The sequence below is a fragment of the Heloderma suspectum genome, chromosome 3, assembly GCF_057233095.1.
Source record: "Heloderma suspectum isolate Gila_16-S chromosome 3, 16-S_ref, whole genome shotgun sequence".
In the NCBI taxonomy this organism is placed as follows: Eukaryota; Metazoa; Chordata; class Lepidosauria; order Squamata; family Helodermatidae; genus Heloderma; species Heloderma suspectum.
In genome coordinates, this window is record NC_139460.1 from 308733752 (window position 1) to 308746190 (window position 12439).

The 12439-nt window shown below is 43.7% G+C and overlaps 1 protein-coding gene across 2 annotated transcripts in view; it reads left to right on the plus strand.

Moving 5' to 3' along the window:
* The window catches only part of FNDC3B (fibronectin type III domain containing 3B), a 385564-nt gene that overhangs the window by 304822 nt on the left and 68303 nt on the right, over positions 1–12439 (plus strand). For both annotated transcript variants that reach the window (XM_084847494.1, XM_084847495.1), the window contains exons 15-21: positions 871–1009; positions 2520–2591; positions 3500–3618; positions 5640–5745; positions 8215–8390; positions 9486–9599; positions 10699–10848. In XM_084847494.1, the coding sequence (XP_084703620.1) occupies positions 871–1009; positions 2520–2591; positions 3500–3618; positions 5640–5745; positions 8215–8390; positions 9486–9599; positions 10699–10848 (876 nt within the window). The remainder of the gene's footprint in view (positions 1–870; positions 1010–2519; positions 2592–3499; positions 3619–5639; positions 5746–8214; positions 8391–9485; positions 9600–10698; positions 10849–12439) is intronic.

The window sequence follows — 12439 nt, forward strand, 5'->3', positions numbered from 1 at the left end:
GGCTATTCCAAGGTGCTGTATCATATACTTGCCCTCTTTGATCAACTGATCTAAGTTACTACTCCCCGCCCCCCAGCCCATCTTCTCAGCAATCCCTCCTGTTTTCCCAGCATTGCTAGGCTCCAACTAGGTTGGCATTGCTCATTCTGTTCCTTCCAAATAGTGTGAAACTCAAACTAGAGTTGAGCAATAGCATGACATGAAGACGTGTGAAATAATTAAACTGAGCATTTCATCACCCTCATGCACTGCATAAAAAGATAAAGAACTGGTGCAAAAGGAATCTCTGTAATGGCTGCATTGGTACTATAGGGCAGGAAGAGGATAGAGCAGGTATACAAGCCTGTACTCTCCCCGCCACCCGGAGAGCTTTCAGTTACCCAGGGTAGGTCTGGCATTGGTAATACTTCATTCTGCTCCCCTCGTCTTGCAGCAGTCTTAATTGTCCCTTCCCACTGCACCTCTGCTCCTTGAGAACTTACGCAATGATTTCAAACACAGGACTGCAAAATAATTACCAGTGATTTCATTAGGACTTAATTCAAAGCAAAGGGTGTGACCCAGAGACATTTAGGCATGCTAAAAGTCCACTAAAACCAGTGTTACTGTGAAGCACTCGCCAGTTCTGTTCTCTTCAGTGTAATTAACTTCTTATGGTTTGTGCCTGTCATGTTTCAGATCCTGGCATTAGAAAGGCCAGCCGAAGAAGTGTCTGAGAACCCACAGACTCTAAAATCAAACCTAGCTGTGTCCTTGCACAAAACACTTTTTTTTTTGCTCACGTGATTCATTTGTGGATTGCTTCGAAGTCTCTTGTACGATGCAGCTTGGCAGACAGACTTCCAGCTAATCGCGTTCATTTTGTTCCAGCTAATTGCCTCCAACGTAGAAGGGAAGAGTAGTCCTAGTGATGTCTTGGTCTGTACAACAAGCCCCGACAGGCCAGGGCCTCCCACTAGACCTGCCGTTAAAGGGCCGATCACATCTCATGGCTTCAGTGTGAAATGGGGTAAGAGTCCTCTTTTTTCTTACTAGACTTTGTCGGCATGCTTCTGAAACCCTAAAAATCAAGAGGATATTTGGAGTTCAAGAAGGCACATGTTGGAGTGGTTTCTCTGGGCAGTATACAATACTGTTGCTGCACCTCTGCTAGTTCCGTTGCTCCAGTGGGACCCACCACTACCACAGCAGGAACTAGCTCTTCTGAAAGCAACCCCAGAAACGCTTGCTTCCAAAACGGGGCAGGTCAGTGGAGTTCCCTACCGTGAACTCTGCTGACCTGCATCGTTTCACGCTTCCTGGTTGCTTTACAAAGTGCTAGCTTCCTGTTGTGCTAATGTTGGGTCCCACTAGCATGTGGGCACAGTTAAATACTGCCCTAAATGTTCTCCAGTGCCCTTTTAAGATTTCTACTACTTTGTGTGTGTGGCATATGCATGTGCAGAGAGAGGTTGGGGACTTACATAGCAATGATCTGGGCAGAAGGGAATCAGGCAGGAGTAGAGGAGCAAGTGAGGTGCAAGAAATGGTCCAAGAAAGAAATTGGGCCCTGAAGAAAGAAAGATGGTCCTTGTGTTCATAACGTTAAGATAGGAGTTGAAACACTTTTGAGCCTGCTTCATTCCATCTTCACAGCATAAATGTTCACACAGCATGTGTGTTTATTCATTTAATCTTAAGTTGCTACCCTTGTGCTTTAAAAAAAATCAAGATGAAAAATCTATTTTAAAAGTGAAATCATTCTGGATATAGTGGGTGATGGTCAGTTTGTAATGTAACAGTCTCTTGCCAGTCAGTGCTGTACATATCTTGCTTCTGCTGAAAACTCTCAGAACTGGCTTTTCAAGAGCCCGATGCTGGGGCAAAAATGTTTTGTTCAAAGGGGACAGCTGGACAAATAAAGTTCTATTCGTATGCACCCTAAACACCATGATAAGGGGGATGCTGTACCAGGAATGGAAGCAACAAGTCACATGGACAAGGAATAGACAAGGACCCTGAACAAAATAAGAATATGCCTAGGAGTTCTAGAAGCCTTTATTATCTGAAACATTTGGTAAAGAGGTGGTAAGCTGGAAACTTGCTAGTTTAACAAAACACAAATGCATCATTTTAAAATGCTGGAATCCCATTCCTGTAGATTCAACTCGAAAACCAGAAAAAATGTGAAACAGAGCGTAGGGAGGAGTATGAGCAAAGAAGGGCATAGCGACGCCCTTAATTTTATTAAAAGTCTGCATGAGGCAACCCTACACAAAAGGAGATGAAGCTCCTACAGTTGCTACGAAGCTGTAGCAGCCCTAACTTTTGCCAAATTTCAGACAGTTTTCCTTGACTGCTAAGTGATGTTTTTAAGATGGGATATGGTGGATCTTCTTTGGACTAAGCACCAGTAGCAATGTTGGAGGGAATCTGCTGCTGACAAAAACAATAAATTAACTATCTAATATTAACTTGTAAAGAATTGCTTTCTCCCCCTCGGTCATTTGCTAACATCTTTTTTTGTTTGTTTTTAATAGAGCCTCCTCAGGATAATGGTGGTTCAGAAATCCTAAATTATTTGTTAGAGATTTCAGAAGGAAGCTCTGAAGGTAAATTGAGGAAATGTATATTTAGTCCAGTTACTTATAATTACACATATTTGCAAGAAAAGCTTATGGAATGTTATCAGGAAAGAATAATTTCATAACAAAGAAGAATGTATCAAATACCTTGGCATTTCTTAGCATGATCCTTATTACCCCAGAGGGCTTTGATTGCGGATTTATTTACCAGTTAATAAATGAGTATGGTGGTGTGAAATTTGTCTCTGTAGTAAGCAAGTAAAGAGCCACTGATACTATTTTCTGAATTGGGATAACTTAGTGGTTTCTCACTGAAGTTGTATATTACTAACTGGATACCTGGTAAAGTGCCCTCTCCCCCCGCCCCCCCCCCAGGTTATACTTTTTTGTTCGTACCTATCTACGGTTTGTTTTGCAAAGGAGCCAAAAATAATTATTTTCAGACTGTGATTAATTTTCCTGTATTTCCAAGCTTTTGCTTTTATTTTTAGTCATTCATGACTGACCACAAAACTTGGATTTTGGAGTATTAAGTTAGGGCAGCCTTCTCCAACCTGGTACCATCCAGGTATGTGGGACTACAATGCCCATAATCCCTCAACCAGCTATGCTTTGTAATCCAACACATCTGGAGAGTACCAGGTTGTGGAAGGCTGAGTTTATGCTCTCGCAGAAGAAAGAAGAATGCCTTTTATGCATGGCAAATAACCAACCAGCAAAACAAAACCAATTCTAAAGGGTAACTGGCTTTAAGTGAATCATTTCAGCTGATCAAATGGCCTTATGGGTAAAAGGCCATAGGCCACTTCTCCCCACAAACTGCCCATTGCCATTAATCACTGGGAGGCCTGTAACATAATGAAGTCTAAAGAGTACTTCAAAGTCCTATAGTCATTGTTTATCAGTCACTTGAGCGAGTCCAATTAACCTTACAGCAAATCAATGGGAAGTGGCATACAGAGGATCTGCTACAGAATGTATGTGTACATACTTGAAACCAGGCACTTTGTATAAGCTCCGGGCATGCTGTATTAGCACTGGTGGACACAGTCAGGTAAGTATTTTTCTAACAGTGAAAAGTACCTTTTTTCTCTTCCCGCCTCCCGCTTTTAAAAAGCTTTTCTTGTGTTGTGCAATATATCTTCTTCTTCTTCTGGCTAATACCCATTCTATATAGTGGTGGATATACCAGACCTAATATTTTGTATATTTTCATTCCAAGTTTGGAAAATGCATAGCGTCTTTATGCTCCACCCAGATACCCTGCATGTTTGGGTCAATATGTAACATAGTGAATTTAAGACCTGAAGCTACAAATCAAGAAATCCTCAGTTCAGAACTCACTCAGGCCTTTGGGCAAACCACTCTCTGTCTCTCTGCCTCAGTCCCCCTTCCCTCCCTGCCCCCCCCCCAAATCTGCAGAATGCAGGTAATGCTAATCTTGATTGACATTACAGGGCTCTTGTAACACAGTATGCGAGGTGCTGTAAACACTGTAAAGAACTCTATCAGCCTTCCCCCAACCTGGTGCCCTCCAGAGGTTTTGGATTACAACTCCCGTCAGTCTCATTCAGCATGGCCAATGGTCAAAGGTGCTGGGAGCTATAGTCCGAAACATCTGGAGGGCACCAGGTTGGGAAAGGATGCCTTATATAAATGCCAATGGTGGTTTTATTGTATCTTCATATGGACTTGTGGTCTGATCTGAACTTTGATATCAGCTTTGAAATTAAGCGGTACTTAAAAGCCCTCCCTCCATACTGCAAGCTGCAAAGAGGGCGTCTTAACAGGGAAGCTGAAATCCCGTCTCTAGCCTGACTTGCAGTGATAGGGGTAAAATATGATGCTGCCTTATTCTGAGTCAGACCATTGGCCCATCCAGCCCAGTATTATCTACCCTGACTGGCAGGGATTGAGTGTCTGACCTTCTGATAGCAAAGCAGATGCTCTAGCACTGAGCTGTAGTCCTTCCACTCCATTAACGCTGACTGGACATAGCCAATGCTGGCTGGGATGGTGAGACCCACCTCCCTAGCTCTTCATCCTGACTAGAGCGGGTAGCCCAGGCCTCCAAGACCTGAAAGTAATAGGAATGTTCGCTATTCAGAAGGTTCATATTTTATTTTTTATTTATTTTATTTATTACATTTTTATCCCACCCTTTTTCCTCCTTAAGGAACCCAAGGCGGCTTACATTATCCTCCTCCTCTCCATTTTAGTCTCACAACAACAACCCTGTGAGGTGGGTTGGGCTGAGAGTCTGTGACTGGCCCAAAGTCACCCAGTGAGCTTCCATGGCCAAGTGGGGTCTAGAACTCGGATCTCCTGACTCCCAGTCCAACACTCTACCCACTACATCACACTGATGTAGTGTCTTTCAGACAGCTGCAGTGGTAGAAAAGGAAATGTCTCCCTATTGTAGCTGACAGGGGCCACCGTAAAAGAAGAAATTTTTCAATGTTTTCAAAAAGGTGATGCAAAGATTCATAATAGAAAGCTGACACTCTCTCATATAAATATTGTGTATATGTCAAGTCTTGTGATACAGTCCATTGCTTACATTTACCAGTAAATTTCTGACTGAATTTCATGGCTCTTATCATAACAAACACCAAGAGTTTCTACAGTGGGTTGCATGGTCCCCTAGATAAACCTCATGGAGATGGTAAGGACTGGGAACAGGGTTGGGAAAATAGTTAGCAGCCCTGGTTTCCAACAGTCCTCTGAACCTGAGTATATTTTATTTGTCTATTGTATTTTTATCTCTCCCTTCTTCCAAGGAGCTCAGGGTGGCACATTTCCCCCTCTCCCTTTTAATCTCACAAGAACCCTGAGAGGTAAGTCAGGCTCAGAAAGAGTGACTGACCCAGTGACCCAAGCTTACCCAGTGAGTTACTGAGCAGGGATTTGAACTCAGGACTCCCCAGGTGCCAGGGCCTGATGCATGGATGGCAAGAGCAGCGAGAATTTGACAGCAGGGCCAGTAGGCATGGCTCCATTTCCCTGCTGCTGTTAATCACTTGGTGTGAATGTCCAAATAGGGTTTACACCTAACTCACATTCTTTCTTTTCTAGTGTTCTGAAAGTTTACTTGTTCGCACATTAAGTGTTGCTCCAGGCCAGTGTCAACCACCCAGAGTCCTCGGGAAACCAAAGCATAAAGAAGTGCATCTGCAATGGGGTAAGTTGCAGGGACTTGGCTTGCAATTTGTTTGCTTCCAGCAACACACAACTGCCTAAAGACTACTTTACTACTCTACGGGTACAATCTTATTTTCCAGCATGGCTTTCTGGAGAATGCTGGGAGCTGTAGGACTTTTTCTGTCTAAACATGCATAGCATTGCACCCTAAGTTATTGTTGCTAGATGCCTTGGGACTGGTTAGATGCCTTGGGATGGTGCCTTGGAGTATAAATATTTTAATAAATAAAGATGGGCACATGTTTGTTTGTTTGTTTGTTTGTTTATTAATCGCCTATCTGGCTGGTCACCCAGCCACTCTGGGAGATGTACAATAATAGAAACAGTTTAAAACAATAACATTCTACATTAAAAACATCATATTTCTAAAATACCGTAACCCACCCCAAATGCCTGCCTGAACAACCACGTTTTTAATGTGTGGCAGAAGTTCATTAAAGAGGGGGCATGGCAGAGTTCCCTAGGGAGGGAGTTCCACAGAGTGGGGGCCACCACAGAGAAGGCCCTCTCCCTCATCCTCACCAGCCTAGCTGTCCTGGCTGATGGGACAGAGAGAAGGCCATCCAAGGCTGATTTTGTTAAGCGGCCTGTGTGGTGTTGCTGGAGGCGCTCCTTAAGATAGGCTGGGCCGGAACCATATAGGGTTTTAAAGGTCAAAACCAACACCTTGAATTTGGCCTGGAAAACAACTGGTAACCAGTGCAACTCCTTTGCACTGGAGTGATGTGCTCTCGCCGGCAGCTGCCTTTAATCAGGCAAGTCGCTGCGTTCTGTACCAGCTGCAGCTTCCGAACGGTCTTCAAGGGTAACCCCACATACAGCGCATTACAGTAGTCTAAACAAGAGGAGACCAGGGCATGTACTACCAATGGGAACAGATGATCGGGAAGGTAGGGGCACAGCCACCATATCAGATGGAGTTGGTACAGCGCTGTCCAGCTCACAGCTGACACCTGAACCTCCATGGACAGCTGGGAGTCTAAAATGACCCCCATGCTGTGGACCTGGTCTTTCAAGGGTAGCCGTACTCCATTCAATACCAGGTCAACATCCCCAACCTCCTCTTGTCTCCCACCAAAAGTACCTCGGTCTTGTCAGGGTTCAGCTTCAGCTTATTCCTCCCCATCCAGCCACTCACCGTCTCCAAACATTTGGACAGGGATTCTACAGCCAACCTTGATGAAGATTTGAACGAGAGGTAGAGCCGCGTGTCATCCGCATATTGATGACACTGCACCCCAAACTTCCTGATGATAGCCCCCAGCGGCTTCACATAGATGTTAAATAGCATCAGGGAGAGGATGGAACTCTGTGGCACCCCACAAGTGAGCGGCCACAGGTCCGAAACCTCCTTTCCCAGTGCTACCCTCTGGTACCTGCTGGAGAGGAAGGACCGGAACCACCATAATATGGTGTCTCCAATGCCCAACCCCTCCAGGCGGTCCAGGAGGATACCGTGGTCAACAGTATCAAAAGCTGCTGAGAGGTCGAGGAGAACAAGTAAGGAGCGGTCGCCCCTATCCATGTGTTTTCATCTTAAATTTTGAAATGGTTGTTAGCAGTGTTAAATTTATAAAGGTTTTTAGGATAATTTGCTTTTGCTAATTACTGCAGTAATACTTTTGAACTGCAGATCAAAGCTAACAAATTCTATCTGGAAAATTTTCTAGCTTCTAATAGTAGTTTAGCTTGAAATAGTAGTTTGTTAAAATGATTTAAAGCTTTTATATCCTAATCCTAACCATGTTTATTTGAAACCGCTTCCATTCCAATGGGACTCACTCTCACTGACTTCAATGGGACCTACTCCCAAATAAGTACATAAAATTGCTTAATCATATGAAAAATACATTTTACAGCATTTTAAAATCGAGGCAGCTTTAGAATTGATAAGGCTAAATAGGTGTTTTCAAGTCAAGAAGAAAAGATTGTATGTAGATAATGTATTAAAATGTATAGCAAATACTTTGCCCCGTTTATTCCTTGCAATAGAAATTCCATTGGAGACAACAGTATGTGGCTTAGGCTTATGTAATATATCCAGCATAACTGAGAGTGGCTTCTCACATTAAATTTAGTAGACAGGTACAGATATACAAAACACAGACATTCAGCGATTCATTTGTTAAATTCTTTTATATGTGTTGAATACCACTTTTCCTTTTTGAAACACATGGAAGCACCTACCTGGCAATATTCCGGGCCCTGCTTCTGTGTATTTCATAGAGGAAGTGGCACCTTATACACATGTGTGGTTCACAATTGACACAGAGTGACTACGTTTTTTAGAAGGTACCTGGCCTGTGTGCTTCACCTGTTGCTGTTATTGGAGAGTGCATGGTAATTACAAAAAAAAAGAAGAAGAAAAAAGGCCACATGTATTTTAGGTACCTGACACAATAACAGTGACAATTATGAATATAATAATTCCTACAATGTCTCTTTCCAGATGCTCCCCCTGTGTCAGAAAGTAGTTGTCATATCTCAGCTTACAGCATAGAAATGACTGGGCCTGAAGAGGCCATTTCTGAGGTGTATCATGGTCCAGATCTTGAGTGCACTGTCAGCAATCTTCTGCCTGGGACAACATATCACTTCAGAGTGAGGGCTTTGAATGATGGAGGGGTAAGCGAGTTTATCCAAGCCAGTGTATATAAACAGCTGAGTGTGTTGGGGACTGGCCTTTGGAAAAACCATAGGTTGAAATTGCAGCTCTGTCATGAATGTCATTTATTACATTTATATCCTGCCTTTCTTCCAAGGAGCTCAAGGCGGCATACATGGTTCTCTCTCTCTCTCTCGCGCTCTCTCTCTCTCTCTCTCTCTCTCTCTCTCTCACACACACACACACACACACACACGTGTGTGTGAAGTAGGCTAGGCTGAGAGGTAATGACTGGTCCATGGCTGAGTAGGGATTTGAACCTGATTCTCCCTGGTCCTAGTCAAACCATTACACCACACTGGATCTCTTCCTCAGCATCTTGCATGGAATATCTTACATGATAGGCTACAAGCTGACTTCTCTCTTCCACTGTTTGGCTTTGCATCTGGGATGTCACTGAATGTTCATGAACATTTGTTTTGTGGAGAAAGATGGGTCATCATGGAGTGCTAAATTTCTGGTGCACCTTTTGTTAAGGATGTGAAACTTCTTTAGGCTCGGAGGCGAAAGGATCCTCTTACTGGATCTAGGGACAGAAGGGGGTGCATGCTGCAAGCATCTGTTCAGACAGCAGGCTGTTGAAATCAGGTGTGAGACAGAAGGGGAAAGGAGGAAAATCTTACTCTGGACCCTTAATTTAAATGTCAAGTTCCTCTGGGAAATTTTAGATCTGTTAAGATAGGTCACTGAGGGCTAATATGATGAAGAATTTTATATTATGACATATTTATATAACGCTGTGGTTGTAATTGTTGACAGTGTTACAGGTAATGTCCAAAATGTAGGAGCTATTGACACTCAGGTGGGAATATTGACCATTCTCCATGTATCTGGAGAAGAACTGGGGATGTCTGAAATTGTGGGATTACACTAGTGGATGAATGTTGAAGGTAACTTATGTGATGTTTGCCTACATCCACTGGCTTATCTTCATATTTTCAGATATCTCCATATTGGACCTGCACTGTAACAAATAATACACATATATCATTACATGGTATATAATGTGTGTTTATGTTCTCTCTCTCTCTCTCTCCCCCCCCCCCTCCCCTTAGTATGGGACTTACTCTGAAGCCACAAGAACCACAACAACTGCTGGGCCTCCCAGGCAATGTAGAGCACCTTGCCTGGCCTTCCTTTCTGACACAAGTGTACTTGTTAGCTGGGAGGTAAGAGGAGCTCTTTTTCTGTACTTTCACAGAAAGTACAGGCTTTCACCCTGCTTAAATAAACCGAGGCTAACTCTCCCCTTGTCGCAGAATGATTTGGTAGAATCCTGGTGTGATGTGGTCAACTGCATCACTGTAGGGAAATGTCATATTTTGAATACTCCCTTGCGTTAAAAAAAGAAGAGTCACCTACAAATGGAATAGTAGCACAGCACAGAGAGGGCTGGACTACAAACTTTCTCCCTAATTTGCTAGTTTTTTTAATTGCAAGGCGTTATTTTTTAATGGGGGTGGTGGCACAGCGGCAATATCTTTGCTAGGGTTTCCCAAATACAGCCAGAGGGTCCATGGCAAAAGGTGGGAGAGACATAGCACTCAGCAGAGAAGGGAGCCATGAGGGATGCCGCAGCTCTGGGCAACTGTGGAGGGCAGTCACTTGCACCCATTACCTAGTTCCCTTGGCTTTGATAGAGATCTCCTCACAAGTAATAGCCTTTGTGTTGAAAGGCCTGCTCATAAATAAGGGCCTTACTCACAAACCAGGAAATGGGAACCAGGAAACAGAGAGCCATATATAACAGTCAGAAGGAAGCAAAGGAGAGAGGAGTTCTGGGGCTCTCTGCTCTGGGAGGAGAAGGGTAGGGAAAACTGCCTTCCCTCTGGCTGAGGCCAAACCTTTCCCTGCCTCACCCCTTCTGTACACACATTCTGGATGTACATTTGCCAGTATGCAAGGCTGTTCATTTAATCTATACTTAGCAGTTTCTTTCATTGAGAAACCCAAAGTAATCATGTAGGATTGGATATGAAACCTGTCCCTAAAGCAATTGTGGATGTTTTAAAATTATATCACTTACAGTTTGATAATGTGACTGAACTTCCACAGGTATCAGCCTCCAGCTGAATTTCTCTGGGTGGAATTTCACATCTTCCCAATTTGCTAAAGTGCAATGGGAGAAGCCACCCAACAGTCCCTCTGGCTCAAATATGGCCTGCCAATCCTCAAAAATATTAACATCTTTTAGTGCTTTCCTTTCCATTAACCTGTGAAAAACCTTTTTAGGCTTAAATACGACCAAGCATTCTGTGTGTGTTGCAGAGTCCTGAGAGCTTTGGTGCTGACATCTCAGAATACAGGTTGGAGTGGGGAGAAGATGAGGAGTCTTTAGAACTGGTGTATAGTGGCACAGGCAACTCCTTCGAAATCAGCCAGTTGTCGGCTGCAGCACACTATATCTGTAGACTACAGGTAAATTGAGTCTGTTGGCTTAAGATATGATGCAAAATGAGATAAGAACTAATTTATATTACTTCCATTAGGTTTCTGCTTTCTCTGTAACCTGACTGTGGAATTGTGTATTTTCGTGAATGCATTAGGATCTGAGTAGAGCAACAAGGGAATTTTAGTCCTTTAGGATTGTTCCGAATACTGCAAACTTCAGTTCCAGTGAATAATCATGGCACTGTAGGCCTTCAGAAACATCAAAATCTTCCAAATATCCCAGTTGGCTGCATATTAGGGAAAGACCAAAGACAGAACCATAGAATAGTGGGGTTGGAAGGGCCTATTAGACCATTGAGTCCAAACCCCAGGGGCAACATTTACTCCCTTTAGCAATTTTCTTGACGATTGCTTTCTCAAACTGCATTGCATTTATTATAGCTTTTATCTCTTAAATAAACAAGTATTCACACAAGCCTTGTTAATGAAATATGCCTGGTGCAGTCCTCTGTTTTATTTCACCTTCCTCTTAGAGCAGAGCTACAAATGAGAGGCAAGTTGGATGGCAAGTGGCTAAGGGGAGAGGTTATGGGGCAAAGTGGCAGATGGGAGAAGTTGAGGTCAAAAACATCCTCTGCCCATCAGCTTTTCACTGGAACTTCTCTATCCACCCCAGTCTGCAGTTGTTTGGTGGCAACTTGTACCACAGGGGGCTCCTGCCATCACATGTGTCCTACCTCAACAAGAACAAAATCGCATTTATGTCTATAGAAATCCAATAAGGAGCAAGTGATAGGGTTATATGGCTGGAAAGGAGCCAGTTTATCACTGTTTTGTTTTATTTTTTGAAAGGCTGCATCACAGTAATGAATATTTTCACCAAAGGAATGTCTTCTGAACTGAAGAAAATTTGTGTGTCACTTAAAATGAAGGAGAGTAACATTGTATAAGCAGAAAATAAAGCTTTTATCAGTTATGATCATGAAAGTGTCCAATAAGAGAAAACGCATGAGTACCATTACAAGAAATCACTTCTAAAACAGAGGAAATCGAAATAATGCACAGGTCAAAACTGAGGCTCACTTCAGCAGCTTAAAGGATGTTTTCTTTGATAGTCTCCTGGACACAGGTTGAGCCCATAGCAGAATCTGTGATGTAGTGTTTTTAAATGCCCCTTGGAGGAAGCAATCCTGTGGCCGCTAGTCAGCGGCTAGAGGGCCATAGGATATGTGGTTTTCCTCAAACCTGCCTTGGAGTCTGCACTCCAAGGTTGGTTCCTGGAGAACTGACCTCCCCGCTCCTCCATGCTGCCTCGCAGACAGCGCAGAACAGCCCTGCGCTCTGTGCTCAGAGGAGGAATGCGGAGTGGCCAAAACGGGGCATTTCGGGGTGGGGAAGGTGGAAATGCCAGTACGACACATCCTATGTGTCGTCCGGCAGCCTCCTCCCCACTACACCTTCTGCGGCTAGACAGCCACAATCGGCTGTCTATCCGCAAATGCAGGACAGTAGAAGCACAGAGGGAACAATCCCCTCCGTGCTTCTCCTGCCCTGTATTGGATAGACGGTCGCCTCTGAGTTCGGAGGCGGCCGCCTATCCTCATAGGATTGTGCCCTA